This window comes from Tinamus guttatus, unplaced genomic scaffold (genome assembly GCF_059628265.1).
Source record: "Tinamus guttatus ecotype Peru unplaced genomic scaffold, ASM5962826v1 Tinamus_guttatus_pri_ptg000389l, whole genome shotgun sequence".
Lineage (NCBI taxonomy): Eukaryota > Metazoa > Chordata > Aves > Tinamiformes > Tinamidae > Tinamus > Tinamus guttatus.
In genome coordinates, this window is record NW_028288923.1 from 7679257 (window position 1) to 7697694 (window position 18438).

Below are 18438 nucleotides of genomic sequence, written 5' to 3' on the forward strand. Positions count from 1 at the left end.
ATGTGTACGCGAGGAAGCAGCTGGGCTGCCCTGGTGGACAGTGCCAGGCGGATGGATGCTAAACCACGACACGCTGCGCGCTTCATCCCGGCAATTCTGTCCCAAACACAGCTCTATTTTTTGCCTGTATTGTTAAGCAATTAAAATGCTTTATCTTCCACAAGATATTAATCTTAATATTGTCCTAATTTATTTGGTCTTTTTCTGCTCCTCATGCAGAAATCAGTTTTGACAATAGCCGCTGAGATAAGGACAGCAACCAGCAAGCTTCACAATAAACCATCATATACACTATTTTAGTTTGTCAAAACAATTAGTGTTCATTTCGGCTTTATTCAGTTAAATCTGCACTGACTGATCAGTATAAATTATGTATTAGGCTGCCCAGCTGCACTTGTTTATTCATGCATGGACTTGAAGAATTTTAATTTTCTCAGTACAAAAAAGCTGCGGCCAAAAAACAAAATCCCCCCGTACTCCACCACATAAAGAGACTTTCTTGCCGGCCCCGCTTCCGCTCGCGTGGTTGGGGAGCTGCTTTGTTCCTGCCCCTCTCAGAGCCTGGTTCTCCCCTCATGAACGATGCTCTCGCGCTGGCTGCAGTTCAGCTGTTCCCGCAGTCGCTGGTGCCGGCGGCCGCGTTGGGCCCGGGCCGGGGGCTGCTCCCCCCTCACCGGCACCAAAGCCCGGCCAGAGCTAACGCGAGCGGTGGAGATGTTAAAAGCACCCAAAAAATCAAGGCGCAGCCGCGCTCAGGCCTGGCCTCGCGGCGTTGGGAAGCGTTGGGAGTGATGTTTGTGCCTTGGCCTCCTTCAGGAAGTGAAACTTGTGCCCGTGGGGACCCCTGCCCATCTCTGTGGGAGTCCTGGGCATGTTGCCCCCGTGGGGAGCACCTGGACGGGGTGCCCGGGCACAGGTGATGAGGGACATCCATGGATGGGATGCAGAGGCAGAGCCGGGCACGGATCACGGGCAGCTGCTCCCTCCTCATGCGCCGGCTCTGGGCATCGCGGCGGGCAGGGAGCCTCTGCCCAGGACACGGGTACCGGATTTGCTCTTCGGCCGCCCCTGCCAAACCACGCGCACCGAAACCGCGCTGAGTTCAGCGCTTTGCAGCGAGCGAGTTTATTACTTAATAATTAGCATAATTTTCCCCGCGGGGATCCTCGCAATTAAATAATTAGCAGCAACGCTCCCCAAAGGTCCCTTTTCTTAATGAAGTCCCTTAGGGCGCCGCCTGGTCCGGCCGCCGCGTTGCGGTTTCACCCCGCTCGGGCCGAACCGGCCGGGGGCTCCGCAGGGCGACCCCGACCCGCCGCCTCCCGGGCGGCCACGAGCCCCGGGGGGCCGGGGGAGCCGCTCGCGACTCGGCAGCGCCACCCGTCGGGGAGCGGCGCGGAGCCCCGCGGAGCTCGAGGCGCTCGGGGCAGCCCCGGGATCCCCGGCATCCGCCCCCCGCGGATCCACCGGCCCCCGCCCGAGGGGGCGGCCGCGCTCCCCGCTGCGCCCCCGGCGCGCGCAACCCGCGCGCAACCCGCGCGCAACCTGCGCGCTGCCCCCCGCCCCCTCGGGCGAGGGCCGCTTCCAGCCGCTGCATGGCGCGACCCCCCCCCCAACCACCCCCGTCGAGTTTAGATCGCGCTAAACAAATAAACGAGAATCCGCGGAGCTGGGGGGGTCGCGGGGGGCCGTGACGTCACGGCGAGCCCCCCCCGGGCCGGTGGAGCAGGAAGGAGCGGGGCGAGCGGCGCAGCCCCGCGTGGGGGGGCGGCTTCCGAGGCGCCGTCCGGGCGGACGCGGCTACTACTGAGCGCGATGGGAGCCGGGGCGGGGGGGGAGCCGCCTTGCCTTTTTTTTTTTTTTTTAATCCAGACACCCAAGCCCATGGCTCAGATGCCCGGCTGCTTTTCTTAAGTGCAATCATCTATAATTGAGAAAAAAAAAAAGAAAAAAAAAGAAAAAAAGAAAAAGAAAAAAAATAATAGAGGGGGGAAAAAAAGAAAGAAAAAAAGAAAAAAGCCCTGCGTGGAAATGTGTGTGTGAGAAGCTGCATCCTGAAGCGGGGTTTAGTTGCAATCGATCTGGGGGGAAAAATATTGCCTATGGTCCAAAAATAAGGAGCGACTATGTCCTTCTCTCAGTTCGGATACCCCTACAGCACCGCTTCTCAGGTAAGGCGAGTGAGCAGCTCTCACTTTTGTTCCCATTCGGCTGCTGCTGTCCAGATGTCTTGTTCCCCCTCCCTCTTTTTTTTTTCACCCTTCCCCTTCCCTTGGAGTCGTTTTAAAAGGGCACATCTGGAGCCTTTTTAAAAAACAAAACAAAACAAAACAACCCAAACCCGTGCGTGTGTGTTTATGTCTCGTTCGTGTCGCGGGCGGCTTGAACAAACACCCCGCAGTTCGCACAGCAGCGACGCGGCTGCGACCCCCATCCCACCCGCGTCCCCCGCGGCCCTTCCGCGCTCGGGCTGAAGCGCCAAAAACCAACAACCCCCCCCGGGACTGGGACCGGGACGGCCGCGGTTCCCGAGCGGCCTCGGAGGGTCTGTGCCCTCCGCGGGGCTCCCCCCGTTCCGCCCCGGTGGAGCCTCCGCGGGACCCCCGGGCTGCAGGCGGCTCCGCGGTTTATTGCCGTTAAGTCGGTGCAAACGGCCCCGCGGGGACGGGTAGGGGGCAGCCGCGTGGGTCCCTCCCCATTTCCACGCGTGTTTTTTTCCTCCCTTAAGTTTCGCCGCTCGGTCGCCCGTCCCGCGCACCCCCGCGTGTCCCCCCCGCGCCCTCACCGCGCTCCCCCGCAGTTCCTGGTGCCCGCGAGCCCCAGCGCCACGTGCTGCGAGGGGGCCCCGCGCTCGGCGCCCGCCGCCTCGCCGGCCGCCGCTGCCCCGCTCTGCTGCCCCCCCTACGAGAACCGGCTCGTGGCCGCCACGCGCGGCGAGCTCGGCGCGGCGCTCGGCGTGTACGGAGCGCCCTACGCGGCCGCGCAGGGCTACGCCGCCTGCCTGCCCTACGGCGCCGAGCCCGCCGCCCTGTACCCCTCGCTGGTGAGTAGTGCCCGCCGGGGCGGCCCGCGGGGCGCCCCACGCGCGGACCCCCCGCGCGACGCACCCCCCACGCGGCCGCCTCTCCGCAGGCGCCGCAGTACGAGGCTAAGGAGGGCGCGGGGGTGGCGCAGCCCGCCGCCTACTACCCCTACGAGCACTCCCTGGGCCACTACCAGTACGACAGGTAAAGGCCGCGCTGCGCCGCGCCGGGGGGACACGCGCTCCACGGAGGGGGAGCCCCGCCACGGAGCTCGCGACGGGGCGGGCGCCGCGGGGCCGCGCTCGCTGCCGCGCCTCTCCCCGCAGGTTCGCGACGGGCGACGCGGGCGCCTCGGCCCGCCGCAAAAACGCCACGCGGGAGACCACGAGCACGCTCAAGACGTGGCTCTACGAGCACCGCCGCAACCCGTACCCCACCAAGGGCGAGAAAATCATGCTGGCCATCGTCACCAAGATGACCCTCACCCAGGTCTCCACCTGGTTCGCCAACGCGCGCCGCCGCCTCAAGAAGGAGAACAAGATGACCTGGTCCCCCAAGAGCAAGGCGGGCGAGGAGCGGCGAGAGGAACCGCGCGGCGCCGAGGACGAGGAGGACGAGGAAGGCGCCCCGGGCACAGGTAGGCGCGGGGGAGGGGGCCAGGGCCGCGGCGCCGCCGCCGGTGCCATCCCCGGCCCCGCGTTGCAGGCGAGCAGAGGCGCTGCCGGGAGGACGCCGAGCTGCGGCTCAGCGACCTCGACGAGCTGGACGACGAGGATGAGGAGGACGAGGAGGGGGAAGGCGCGCGGGCCCGCGGGGGCTCCGCGGCCGAGGCGCGCGGCCCAGCGCCCCCGGCCCCCCTGCGCGCGCCGCCCGCGCAGCGGCCGCGCATCTGGTCGCCGGCGCGTGCGGCGGGGGCCGAGGCCGGGCCCTAGCGGGGCGCTCGCCCCGTCGGGGCGCCCCTTCCTGCCCCCCGGCCGCGCGCGGAGCGAGTCCGCCCGAGCGGCGGCCCCCGCCGCGGCCCGCGCCGCGCGCGCCAGGTAGGAGCCGCGCAGGGGCGCGGAAGGAAGGGGCGCGGAGCCGCCGCTCCCCGCCCCCAGCGGCGCCGCGCGGGGCGCCCCGCCGGGCCCCGCGCAGCCAGGCGGACCCCGCGCGACGGGAGACGCGAGTGTCGGGAGCCCCGACGTGCCCGGAGCGGGGCCTGGTCACCGCGCACAGACTCCGCTTCTCTCCGTGCCCCCTACACCGCCCCCCTCGAGCAGCCCCCGCGCGCCCGTCGGGGCTCCCGGCGCGACGGGAGGAGCCGCCTGCGCGGGCGCGCACAGGGGCAGCGCCGGGAGCCGCCTCTCTGCATTATTTCTGTTTAATTACAAGTGTCATCAACCACTTTCTGTTCAGACCAATAAAGCGAGCGGAGACAAGGAAAGAATGTTTCTTTGTTCCCTGTTTCCAGAAGCAGCAGCAATAATTTAAATTAATAACGGCGGTAATTAAGAGGTCACCCATAGATCAACCCGATACCTGCTACTCCCGAGTTCACCAGGGTCAACATTTACATTAAGTCACTGGTGGCCAAGAGGCTCCAATGAATCCTGCCTTAATAAATCAGGGAAACCGAGCTCCCCTCGCACGTGGGCTCCTCTATGTTCGCGAGTGGGATGGGACGGGTGGGGTGAACGTGGGCGGGTGGGGACACGGGACTTAGAGCCGCAGAAATTAAGCTGCAAAAAAAAAGGAACATTATTTCAAGTCGGATTTGCAGGATTAGGGCTCTTCCTAAAGCGCATTAGGCGCCCGCGGAGGGTCCTCGCGCCCCCCTCGCCCGCTCCGCCAGGGCCAGGTGCGCGGGCGCGCAGCCCTGCGCGCTCCTGGCCGCCGTCCCGCCGCGCTAATGAACTCGCGCAATTAGCGGCCCCTGAAAGCGCCTTTGTGCGGCCCGTGCGGCTGCGGAGCCCCTGCCGCAGCGGCGGCACCGGCCCCTCGTCCCCGTCCGCCAGAGCGGGAGCGGGGCCGCACGGGGTGTGCAACAGGAGCCGCGGCCACCAAACTGGCTGCAAAGCAGAGCCTGGGCCGGGTGGCACCGCGGGACCAAAGCAGACGCTGGGGGAAACCTTTATGTATTTACTTATTTATTTATTGCCACTAAATGATGTGCCTTTTTTTTTGTATTTTTTTTAACCTACTGCTCATCTGAAAACAAATTACAGGCCCAAACAGGTGGATAACATTGTGGAATTATTTAATGATTTGCTTAATCTGGATTCTCTTTCAATCTACTTAGCAAAATGAGGACTTTTTTTTTTTTTGTCTGAATCCAAAAGTGCTTTTTTTTTTTCATTTAAAAAAGAGAAAATACCCTAACCCATGGCTCTGCCACCTGAAGGTGTGCTGCAACCCCTGATAATATTGCGCTGCTACATTTTGGCTGCGGGGAGGCTCGAGGGGGAAACTGAGGAGGAAAATCAGGCAGACGTCTCATTTTCGAGCCGATCTCCCTAACGCCCCCAGTGTTGCTGGCCCCTCTTGGTACAGGTCTTAAATAGCCACTCTCGCAGGAGACACTCATTGTCCCTTAAATCCTGATAGAGGCAGATTTAACAACTCTGAGACAAGTGCCCTCTGGCTCTCCCTTTCACTCAAGCCACACGGTGCACCGGTTTAAGGAGGCTTTATATAACTCCCTTTATATATAAACACCTGCCTGGCAGGTAACGTCCAGGGAATGATGCTCAATCCGTGAAAGGCGATGATGGGAGTTGAGCACAGAGTAATTTCTGTTCATCGCTGAGATCACTTTTCCTTCCTCTCTGTACTTCACAGCAGTGTTACACATTTCTATTAAGTACTATCACATGGTCCCAAGTCATACAGAAAAGTTAGCGGTTTCTGTACAGTTCGTAGGATGTTTTACCCTCATAAGGTATTTCCCCGCGCTTATATTTTGGGAGGAAGTGCAAGTAGTACAAAGAAATGTTGCTGTGCAAATAATAATAATAATAATAATAATAATAATAATAATAAAAACAGTAAAAAAACAAACAAACAAAGCTGCCCCAAAAGAGATTCTGCAAAAGAACAAAGGAAACGGCAGCGCTTTCTCCTGGAAACCACTGGATGAACCTGGAGCTTGAACACACACATACACACATGCACGCTCATCTTTTTTGATAACCAGAAAACTACCATTTTAACTACTTCATTTAACTGGCTTCCTCTCATTTAGCAATGCTCTTATCCTTTGGTAGCTGCATTTGGAGGGAGTTTGTTCCTTTCCCAAGGCCACTGCTGGAGCGGGGCTGAGATGAAGGGAACGGGTGCTCTCCTGGCTGCCGAGCCATTCAGGAACTCACCTGGATTAATAATCACCTGGAAAAAAAACACACACTACAGAAAAAGCCCAACACGTGTGTGTGTTGCCTTTCCTGGCATTAGTTTTATCCTGACCCCTTTCTAAGTCACATATGTATGGGACAGAGGAGTAATGAGCATAAAAACTGCAGAAGACGGGAGAAAATTACTCAAAGAGCTGGAAGAATTAGTATTTATGGAGCAAACAGAGCAGAAGGAATCGGGCCAGGCCAGAATAGTTGCTCCCTTCCTAGGAAAGCTTGCAGGGATGTGGAGAAGCTGTACCAAAGAGCTAGAAAATAAAGCGGTCCCTTCCAGACAGCCTTGTTGTACACAGAGAAGTTGTCTCCCCAGTGGATTCAGCGGCAGGACAGCTGATGAACCAAAGTGCCCTGACTCCCTGAGACCAGTAACGTGGCGCCCTTTCCGCTGGGGCACTGTCCTGGCTACCCTGCATGGAACATCCCAGCTCCCCAATCCGTGAGGGACAGAGGGCAGCCATGCAACAGCAGAGCACTGAGACACCCGCACTGGCCAAATCCCAGGCTCCTGCTTTAGGAGAAAGTTTGGAAGGTTAGAGAAGAGCCACCCCTGTCTGCCATCAAAGAGCCGAGCATCAAAGAGCTGGAGAAATGGCAGTGAGGGGGGAAGACTTGGTGTACTCTGGCTTGGCAGCCCGGGGAGCCGTCAGCGCTGCGGGAGGTTTTGTCTCAGTAAAGGTGCCCGCACGCAGCCACTGCCTCGCACGGCCCTTCTGCCGGTGCCTCCGCACCGGCACCGCTGTGCTGAACGGCATCGCGTGAGCAAAGCTGAAGAGAAGAGGGTAGTAGCACCACGCAGGACAGCCAGGGCGCGGGAAAAGCCACAACAGGCAGCAGCTGAAGTGGAACAGTATGAAAAATAAGGCACACGCTGGAGCAAAAGAGCAATTAAACGCTAGAGCAGATGATCAGAGAGGATGGTAAATTCTCCATCTCTTGACGCCTCCAAATGAGGAGCGGATGTCTCCCCAGAAGACGTGTTCCGGGAGCCTCACGCAGCCTGTGACGCACGCAGGGGGCGCAGCCGAGGCTCCGGCTGTCCCCTCCTGCCTCAGGAGCAACATTCCCAGGCCCTTTTTAAGCCTAAGACATGCACTTCACAGAACACATTTTTGAGTTTTCTGGGGTGCTCGATTCAGTCAGGAAAATCCACGTGTACATTACAAAGCACCCACAACACACCCTCTCTAATTAGTAATAGCTGTTTTTGGAGGGCAAATATTGAAAAGCATTTTCCATATTTAATGTGTGTGCCATTTCATGGACTTTTTACCACGTATCCCAGCACATGCAATAAGGGGCAGGAATACCTAGGAAAAGCTGTGAAGCTGTGTAGAATAAGGGTGGGACCTTAAGCAAAGCAAGTTTTGAATGTGTTTTTTGCCTGTCAGCCCAGGAGTCACAGTTGGCCACGCAGAGAACAATAATAATAATAAAAAAGATCTAAAGCAGTTGTTTGCTGCTCAGAAAACAGCCTATTAAAGTCATCCTTGTTTTTGCATCAATAATACGTATTTACAGGGATTTTGCCCAATTTTGATCAGTCATACCAAAGATTTGCCTCAACCTATTTCCAAGTGATCAGAGTCTGGTCATATTTTCAATGCCTATGAAATTATGCAAATACAATCTGTACCAGGAAATCAGATTGCCAGATAATTGACCATTAATCTTTGATAAAAGTTAAAAAAAAAAAAAAAAACAGCAATCGGAAATCAGCTTAGCGCACGGTCTCCTGGGCCTTACTGTGGCCTGGTAAGCCCGTGCGCTAAGCTGATTTCCGACTGCTTTAAGTTGTCCAAATTGCTTTTTTGCCCGCGAGTCTCCAGGGGTTGCACCTGGCGTGAGACAGGCGCCGTCAGCCTGCGAGTTTGGCCGCTCCCTGCGGGGCCTGCCTCGCCATTGGCTGCGCCGCACAAAGGGCCGCCGCGCCGGCCAATGGGAGCGCAGCAGGGCAGCGCAGCGTCACGCCTGTGGGCCGCTGGCTGCCTGTAGTGACCGCCGTGTGGAGGACCTCGGCCCGGCTGCCTCCACTGAGGCGCTGGGTGTTTCGGACGGCCGCGGCAGCTCCCCCGCGTTGCCTCTTCATGAGGGAGCCCCGTGAATAACCTGAGCACGGCCTGGACAACTCCATGGGCCGAAACTGCAGAGCAGTGTGGACAGGGCGTCAAGTCCATGAGGCAGCCACCCTGTGCGTGGTGCCTTCCAAAGTGAGGGAGCCTTGAACGTATTGAACCTGCGACTGGAAAAGGGGTCCATCATTCAAACTACTCCCAAATTCTGGAAGAAAACATCACACTTTAGTTTAATTGACAGCCTAGGGCAGAGGCACAGACGGGGTGTGAAGCTACGCAGGCGGCCAGTTAGCGCCCTAACATTTTCTCCCGGGATGATAGAGTTACTATTAGCGGTGCTGCTAAGTGGCCGGGATGGCCAAGGACACGGTGGCACCGAAGTCATGATCTGGGCAGGTGGCCGCATTCCTCTTGCGCCAAGATGCATTTGTGGGAATGCTGGAGCTACTGACCACCAACAAACCCCAACAGAAACACCTGAGTTGGCAGCCGCCCCGCAACGGAGTCCTGAGCCCCCAGGACCTGCCGTGAGGTTGTTCTAAACAACGGTTTGTGCCGTTAAAGGCCTTTCCCAGCAGCGTTTCCTCACAGCTTCACCCCAGGGGCATGCACAAAGGCTAACGGCGTTTCCTGCATGCTCCCGAACGTGCCCTCAGGCCTCCTCACCAGCGTTCCCATCATCACCTCGAACGGTCAATTGTGCAGCAAAACGCTAAAACGGGAGATTTCCCGCGCGCCTCCGTGGTCGCGGCGTGAGCATCCCGCTCTGCCTCCGCCGCCCTTCCCAAACCAAGCGGTCCCGTCGCTATTAATTCGTTCCCTGTAACGGCATTAATCACGGCAAACCGCGGCAGCTTTATTACACATGTAATGTGTACTTTCCTCGGATTTCCCCGTAAAATCCCTGACACTGCTAACGACGTAAAGACAATGCGACACCGTGGCCCGGCACAACAACAATAAACACGCAGCCTAATAAATCATCGTTCTGCCCGCAACTATGCTGCAAAATAAACTCATCTCCGAACGAGGGGGAGAAACCAGCGCACACCGAGTGACATCAGCGAGTCTGAGGCTTTGGGTAGCAACAAAGAAACAACACAGCATGCTAATATGACATTTACAAATAATACCTAACCGCAGCCTAATTAACTTATTGTGTGCTTACTAAACTAGCATACATATTATATTAGAAGAAAAACACTTATTTGTTCTGTTGCTAAGAAACTTAAGCCATTTGCATATTTAACAAATTGTTAGAGTGTCTTTAACCAGAACCCATCACTATTTATAAAAGACAAATTTAAAACACGAGATCAAAGACACGACATTAATTTTTCTTTTGTCAACTGTCTTTGTTCAGTGGCTCAAAGCAGCAGTTTTATAGCAGGCTGATCCATAATGAAACATCTGGTATTATTCTGAATTACAGCAGAGCCCACTAGCAGTCAAAGGCTTTTCCATCTCTCGCACTCTGGTCGCTGGATTGAGGGACTGGGGAAGAAGTTCTGATCCAATGAACCTGCCTTTGGAGTCGTTGGGAACTTTTCCCGAGCAGGGAGATCAGGATCTGTCCCTAGAGCTGGGATTCCGTCGCCGCGAGGCCCTCTGCCAGGCTCTCCCAAACAGCCCCTGGGCACCGGGAAGTTATTTTAAATGACTCAAACTGGACTCTGCTGTATGAGCATGCAGCACTTCCCCTTCGGAGCACTAGGGCATTTCTGACCCAGCTGGCTTTGGAATCCATCTTTGGAAGGATAAAGCGGTACGCTGGAGTTTGATGGGACACTCGAGCTAGTAAGGACACGACATCACTGGGAAAAGTAATTTAATCAGCAGTGAATGTTGCACTGAGAGAATGAACTCAGGAAGTTCCAGGCATGTCACTTGGCAGTCTCAGTGTACAAAATTGTACACCCAAACAGGCCTTGAAAAAACAGAAGAGGCGATTTCAAGCACCTAGGCACACAGTTGGGCAAATGGGTTTCCTTTTTCCAAGAGCCTCCACTGACTTCTGAGCATCCCGTCCTCACGTGCACTTCTCTATCTCTGTCTCCAAGGCATCTTGTACGAGAGCATCAGTTACCCCCTTTTTAAAAACTCCTGTCTTTATCAGGACAAGACACCCAAGCAGCTCCTGCCCTTGCAGCACCCAGTGGCTTCACCCATCGGGCAGCACTGCCCGTGCTTATGCTCCGCTGTGGAGCCTCAACCTGTCCAAAGTGGGTTTAATTTATGCCCTTGCTGTTCGCGCATAATGCGTTTTTAATGGGGGGCAGAGAAGAGCGATGCAGGCAGGTTTTTCCTAGAAGTCTTCCTTTTTCCTAGAACTTTGCCAGCTCTGGCAGTAAATGCACTATGGGCCATGCAAAATAGTACCAGGAAAAAATCAGAAAATGCTACTTGAACTTTCACATCCTGAAGCCACATGCAACCGAGTTGCTCAAGTCCTTGCCGTGCTCAGAGGGCAACGGTCACAGCGGCAAAGAGACAGGTTTAAGGAGATTAAAAACGCTTACAACGCTCTGATCATCACACTGCGCACACACAGGAGAGCTCAGATGAAAAAGTCTCTCCAGAGAGCACGGGGAGAAGGAAAGGTGAAAAACGGGTGCAATGAGACAGCGTTGACACCTGCAGCAAAATCAGCAGGCAGTTTTGCAGAGGCTGCCCTGCCCCGTGCTTGCAGGTATCACACCTAGCTGCTACCCGCATACATGAGAAGCCAGTTTTATTGCAAATGGGAAAAAGAGACCATTTCCAACCCTAAGCATTCTATGATTCTATGATTTTCATGGAGTGCATAAAGAAGGCAAGACTTCCCTTTCTTCCTGGGTTTCAATTGGGCAAAAAGAGCCATGCAACAAGCCCATGAGTTGCTCTAATGAATTTGGACATGTCTCCATTTCAAACTGGGTTTGCACAACTGTTTGCACACAATAAGCAAGTTTCCAGGTTGTGTGCATATTTGAGTCAAGACAGTATAATCACCCGACCATAGGAGACAGACAGCAGCGTATCAACAGGATAGAGGCAAATTATCTGAAAAAAAAATCTTGATAATTATTGGTAACCAAATGATGTCACTAGTCGTTGCTCTCTAATCTCACTGCAACTACCTTTCCTTGTTTTTATTTCTTCAGTTTATTATGCTGTTCAGGTTTCGGCAGCGACATGGGAGCAAAAATAACTTTATATTAAAACCAACACACCGAGTGATGATTCAATCATTCGCTTCAGCAACAGCACACGGATCAGGTCTGGGTGCCACAAGCAAGAGGATGGCACTTCTCGTTTGGAAACGAAGAGCCACGCTGCACGTTTAAAATATTTGTAATGAAACCTTCATTATGGAGACATATCCCTCACCATCCATCATCTCCAAACACGCAGCCCTGGAAATGAAAACCTGTCTACATTTAACGTGATGGGGCGAGCGCGGCGCATCCGCACGGGAGGTTGGGAGCAGCCCGGCGGCCCCGGCACGGGCACCCGCTTCCCTGGAGCGCCGGTGCCGCCGCTCACCGCAGCCCGCCCGCATCGCCCACCGCGCAGCAGCTGCTGCCGATCTCTCCTTTCCTTTTTTTTTTTTTTTTAATTATTATTTATTTCCCCCTATTTTGTTCCTAATCTCTGTTTCTTTGCGGTTTCCTGGAGTCCTTCTGACAAAGCCACATATTCTGTTCCTGTCCTTTACAGCACTGGAGGGCACTGCAGAACACATGAAATTTGTTTCTAATTTTGCCGCTGCCAAGCAGCATTCCTGGGTTGCAAATACACGCCAGCGAAATGGGTAGGCCCTCGCCCGCCAATGCCACAAGACAAACAGAGCCAAAAGGAAATCAAAAAGACTAAAATACAGCACAAATATTTTTGCACTTCTTTTAGCTTGTGAAATCTTTCCTTTTCCCCCACCCTGCTCCGCCCTTTCTCCCATGTTTTACCCAAGTTAAGCTTTCCGGTGTTTCATATTTATCTGTTTCAATTTAGAAACAAATAACTGCGCTGCAAGCAAAGCAGGAGCAAGGACTCGTGTTCTCCTCTTCTGCCAGCCCCGTCCGCGAGGGGAATGTTCGCAGGTACCTCCCACGCCAGCAACACATGGAGCCTAAAAGCCATCCCTGCCCGAGCCCGCAATTCCGGACATTTCCCTCCTAGCAGCCCGTCAGGCCCGCGGGAACATTCAAGAGCAGTGCAGGGCTAGGTGCCATTTTGCAGCTTGGCTTTACCAAAATCAACATAACAGCACAGCTATTTTAGGGCATTTTATGAGTTTGCAAAGGGGAAAAACACCGCCGTGTTCCTCCGTGCAAATAGCAGGTTTCTTCCTGCGGACAGGTCAAGGCTGCTGGGCACTGATGCAGCCCCGGCTCCTGTGTCCATCTCATCCACAAAATCTCAGGTCAAAGCTGCGACCGGGCTTCTCTTGCTAAAATGCACTCTCCAGAGCCTTACCCTACGCCAAAACCCATCAATTTGTGCATAACGCTCACTCAAACACTGAGCCAACCCCACAAAACTCCCCCGGTGCTCAACTTCATTTAGGACCAGAGCAGCAAAGTGCGCTCTTTCCCTGGCTGCATTACAGAAATTTTACAGGGCTGAACTGAAGGAGGGAAAACAAAACAAAACAAAACAAAAAAACAAACAAAAAACAAACAAACAAACAAAAAGAAAACACCATTTTTCAGTTGTGTTTGGCCACTCGTGATGTGCACTGGCTTCCCTGGTGCTTTCTCTGGGTGAGCAATGGAGCCCTGCAGCCGCGCAGAGTGGAGGCCGCCCGCGCGCAGCCTGTCTGGGGCTGGACAAATGTCTTCTCCAATATGGATTAGGGGCTAATAAGCTATATGGTTCTGCAAATCTTCCTGGCCATTACTTTTTAGCTGTTATATAAGAGTCATATTTCCTGAGAGGAGAAACATATGGGCTGTATCTGTCAAGCGCTAGATGGTCACCGAGTGCACTGCTAAAATGTATTTGGAGGAAAATAAAGCCGTCTATAAGGGAACTGGGAGAAGAATTTTTGTTTTCTTTTGCTTGCAGTGAAACAAGCTAAAGGGAAAAAAAATAAAAAGGATTTGTGTTGTAATAACCTGACCCAAAACATTCAGTGCTTGTGCTTTTATATCCTTCTAAAATATTTTCATTAAACTTGTCAGATTCTGAAGTCAAAACATTATTTTTAAATGTCTTGATTGGAAAATAATGCAGGCTTTTAGGAAAGGAGCTGTTTTGCTTGAATCTGTTCAATGCATTTCACCAAAAGCATTTCTCCCCCTTTGGACACCATTACATTTTCAGTTATTTAACTCATTATCTACTGTAAATACTAGGGGAAAAAAAATTAAGTGTAACCCTAATCTCTACCCAGAATTTTAAAAAGTGCAAATATGAAGATTTTGTCTTCACTTTTCTCCACTACTATCATCATGTGAAAAGCCCTGTTGGTTTAGACATTTCCTCCCAACTTTGGCACCGATTTATGCTTCTCTGCTAGCTGCTCATCCCAATTTTCTCACCTGCAACACGTGGACAAGGCGAGCTGCACTTGCCTCACGGTGTGCAAAAGCGTATAAAAAAATTTAAAAACCCCACGTTTCTCTCAGCACTCACTTATTCACTCTCTTTAATCCCCTTCTCAATAACCCTTACAAATTGCACCAAACCTGGTTATATCACAGCCCTTAGATTTTCATATGCTGCTGAGCCCAACCTCAGTTCTGCACCCCTGGCTCTCCCACAGGGGCCAGGTGTGAAACATATAGATAGATACTTTTATGGCTAAAGGTAAACATGATTTGCAAGACGAGGCAAATTAACAATCGATTACGCACTAATGGGCTCTAATCAATACGTTCATTTAACTAAGAGAGGGGGAAGATGCAAGAGCGATGATTCGAAAGGGCGCGCGCGGAGCAGGCTACCCTTTCAAATCATCGCTCTTGCATCTTATCCCCGGCTCCCCGCGCGGGTCTTGGTGAAGAGGAGCGCGGGGCAGCGGGACCAAGCGCGGTGTGAGCCTGCTCTCTAGCGTCGCGGGCGGCGCGCGGCAGCCGGCCCCCGCCGCCTCCCGGGTGGCGAGGAAATGGCAATTACGCACACGAGGGATGTGGTTAGGAGAGAGAAGGGCCGGGAATGTCTAAATTGTATACGCAAACTGTTTGGGTTTTGCAGGCTGGAGTAAATCAGCACATTTGCAGGCTGTATTTATCAGATCCGCTCAGTAAGGAGCGCTACGAACGGACGCCACTGATGCGGCCGTCGCAGAACATAAGTGAGCCCTTGAATTCAATTAGGGCATTAAATGGAAAAAAGAAGGTATGAATTTTTGCTTCCAGGCAGGTCGCTGCAGCAGCCCTCTGCTGTGGGCAGCTGCAGGGATGCTCCTGCGCTGAGCCTGCAGTGGTGCCTGCCCTGCAGCTACCCCATGGGATGTGATCAAAACTCAACATCCCCCGAATACCTAAAACTCAGCTGGGCCTTAGGACACTTCCCCGATCTACACAGAGCTGCTGGAAATAGATGATTTCTTCCATTAGTATTTGCGTGAGAAAATACAGGGCTTACTTGGGTCATGCTGCAAATACATCCATACAAGCAGGTGCTGGGAAGAGGGTCTCAAGGAAGAGGAAAGCCTTCGGTGGGTGCTACACGATACTCGTGCAACAGAAACTCCACCTGCAAAATGGAAATTTAAGGTTAGGTGAAAAATCACACTTCTCTACATGCTGAGAACAACATGATGTTAAAATTACAGATAGGAAAGACAGTGATTTTGAATGAACACAACCACAGCTGCTTGCAGCCTGCTCACTTAGAGCAACCTAAACCACTTCTGTTCTGCAGCAGCTCTGCTGATACTCAGGTACCCCCTTTTATATGCCTGAAATTGTTTGTGGACAACAACTGACGGGAATCACCTAAATTTAGCACCTGGCTGCTCACTTTGAGTTATCTCCTGAGCTCCAAGGGGTCCTGCAACCCACAGAGGCCTACAGCCACCTGGGCTTCGCTCCCAGGCCTGCTGGTGCTATTTTGACTTCTGGGACGCTCCATAAACAGTGTATTTTGAAGGCAAAGGTATGAATATTTTTCAAAATGATCTCCCTCAGCGAAGCCGAGGCCAACGCCGTTTTTTGGCGGGTTTACCCAGAGGCCGGAGGGAGGGCTGCAGCGCGCGGGGCCGGCGGCTCCCTTATTCTGCAGCTCCCTTATTCTGCAGCTCCCTCTGCTTGCTGCAGCCCCGCATGGCAGCAGCCAGGCCCTGCAGCAATTAAACCCAAATTTCTTGTAGGGCTTGGGAAGAAAGACTAGGAAGAAATACCTATTTCTGCAGCGTTTTCACCCCAGAGCACGCCCGGCTCTCACGGGCTCCCCAGTAACATGGCCTCTAAGGGCCTGAAGGCCCCCGAGCTGCTCGGCGCTTCACATGGGCGACGGGAGCGCTCCAGGGAGGGGAGTTTCCCGCTGAGTTTCAGGACTCCAGGAGCGTTTATTAGTGCTGGAGCGAGGGCCGGAGCCGGCCTCGTTCCCCAAGCCTGGCGAAGGCGGGGGCGCTTCTTGGAACAGGAATCCAGAGCCTGACACTGAAGTGATACATCAGTCTTAACGCTCCATCTTCATGGGTCAAAAATAATCCTCCTTCACCTCCCAATACTTCGTTCACCTCCTTTGAAACTATTCTGAACGGTAACTGAGCGAAGCCCTTCAGCTTGCTGATGAATGAGATGAAAAACCAGCTTGTTCTGAAGTGAGCCGCAAGCACCACTGCGTCACCCTGGTCCACCAGGGGCAATCCCCTATATCTGCTTTTATCTTACACTTCCAGCAGCCTCCTCCGCACGCACCTGAGGCGGCTGTGATGGGGCTGCAGCTGTCCCACCACCATCCCCAATCTGTGCAGAAACACCAATGCCCAATTTCATGAGACAGAAAATTGCCCCGACCAACAACGGGATCAGAAAACAGGATTTAAGCATTTTAAGTTTACCAAGAGGCATTTTTTTTTCCCCATCAATCACATTCCTTACGGTTCCCAGAAGGAAATGATCTTTCATAGCCAGAAATAGAATAGCCTGTCATCATCACTCAAACATAATGATGGATATTTATTGCTGTCACCAGCAACTTAAAGTCTAACAATCCTATCACATAAAAATAAAAGAAGAAGGTAATGACTACACCGATCCGTTGCTGCTAAATCTGAAGTACGTGGAGAATTTGGATTAATTCACGTGTTAAAATTGATAAAATATGTTGAACTGACCTCGGTGACTGCAGAGTGAAGTATTTGCGACACGGGATGCGTACACAAGTGTGCACTCGATCGTAATTTTTCTAAATCACTGCCAGTTAGCTTCAGTTTGTTCCCACTAAGCTGATAAAAGTTCACGACTGTGTTAAATGGAAAGTGCATTAGGCCGAACTGCTTTTGAAAATCCTGCCTGTGCACTACAAATGTAGCCAGAGTTTTGCAGGACTGGGTTATTTGAGGTGCTTTTCCAGTAGATAAGCAATGAAAACCATTTCCTGAGCATTCAGCGGGCCCCGTGGGCTTTAGCAGAGCAGCAGCAGCGACGCTGCTCCCGAGACACAAACGGACACATCCGACCCATGGGAAGAGCATCCCGAGGGCAGCCTCCTTCCTGCTGGACCCAGCACACGTATCCACACACACATGGGAGGCACTCCACAAAAATCAGCTTTTTTACATGGCAGACACTGACCCTTAGATGTGAGCACCTTCCCTTTGGAGATATCACACCTGGAAAATGTTCCACTCATCTAAAGAGGGTACCTAAATACTTTGGACCTCTAAATGACTAAAAGGCAGTGGAAGGCATCTGGAAGCGTGGCTCTGAAATACCAGAGATAACAACTAAAGAAGTGAAGAAGTACGTACGTATATAACAAGGAATGAGGTAAAACTAAATTATAGGTAAGAGGAATGAATTCTGCTCCAGGTTAATTTTTTCTCACAGTATTTCTCAGATGCTTATTTCTTCTGCCTTTGCTCTTTTCCCTCTTTCTTTTATTTCATTTTATTGATACTCAACTTCAGATTATAGCTTATTTAGTCCTGTAGGCAACCAATGGGCCGCATAAATCCATTTTAGAAGCTCAGAACTCAGTTTTACACACACACACACAAATATTTTTCTATCCCACGAGATTTCAAGGATGCCTGGATGACTTTCCACACTCTTCCCCTTGGCCAGGGTTACCAAGCAATCTGGGGAGCTCTGATGCATGAAAGTCAAAGTGCTTTGGGTCGAGACCGTAACTTACTTTGCAACCGGGTGACCTTGGGGACCGGCACTGGGGATGTTTGGCCCTTGCACGCGCACAGCTCTCCTCCTCCATCAGCTGCTCAGGAGAACAGCAAGCACTCCAGGAACTCTTTTTATCCTTCTACCACACGTGCCATTCCCCTTTATCCCTGAGAAAGTAGCCTCCTGTTATTCTTTAGCTCAAATCACAGCTTACTTTTCCCCCTCCTCCCCAAAACCAACACCGTTTCTTAATAGTCCTCAGAACTTAATTTTCTGAGCTGCACATGAAAGCTGAGAAAGGTGAGAACAGCGCTGACGTTTGATCTGTTTTGGCTAGGAGCACCCCAGGCTCCTCCGATGCAGTTCAGAGCCCTCTTTTAAGCACCTGGAGGCAGAGGATGCGAGTCCCGGCGATGTCAGAACATGCCTGGCTCACCTCCTCTCGCCCCTCAAACCATTCCTGACCCTGCTTTGGGGGACAATATTGAAAACAGGGAAAATATAACCCTGCTAAAAACATGAATCAAAAAGTCACTGCTTGTGGACATGTTTTTAAAATTGCTTAGTTGCATGGAAGTCCCTTTAGTGCTTGAAGGACTTTAATAAAATTGATTTTCTGAGTATAGCCTTTTAGCAGCTACTGTATAAGCTTGAAATATGAACCCTTCATTGTTGAAAG

At 52.9% G+C, this 18438-nt stretch overlaps 1 protein-coding gene across 1 annotated transcript; it reads left to right on the forward strand.

Annotated features, from left to right (window-relative positions):
• The first annotated feature begins 2102 nt into the window (after positions 1-2102).
• IRX6 (iroquois homeobox 6) lies at positions 2103-3955 on the forward strand. Its single transcript, XM_088530812.1, has 5 exons — positions 2103-2171; positions 2801-3043; positions 3133-3227; positions 3350-3660; positions 3729-3955. Exons 1-5 carry the CDS (start codon positions 2127-2129, stop codon positions 3953-3955), a joined length of 921 nt encoding a protein of 306 aa, XP_088386938.1. The 5' UTR covers positions 2103-2126.
• The last annotated feature ends 14483 nt before the right edge of the window (positions 3956-18438 follow it).

What these genes read in the sequence shown, in the direction of transcription:
- IRX6 (XM_088530812.1), top strand. Translation starts at nt 2,127, where the DNA reads ATGTCCTTCTCTCAGTTCGGATACCCCTACAGCACCGCTTCTCAG. An exon ending in CCTACAGCACCGCTTCTCAG is followed by an intron (nt 2,172 to 2,800) that starts GTAAGGCGAGTG and finishes GCTCCCCCGCAG; the next exon opens with TTCCTGGTGCCCGCGAGCCC. An exon ending in CCGCCCTGTACCCCTCGCTG is followed by an intron (nt 3,044 to 3,132) that starts GTGAGTAGTGCC and finishes GCCTCTCCGCAG; the next exon opens with GCGCCGCAGTACGAGGCTAA.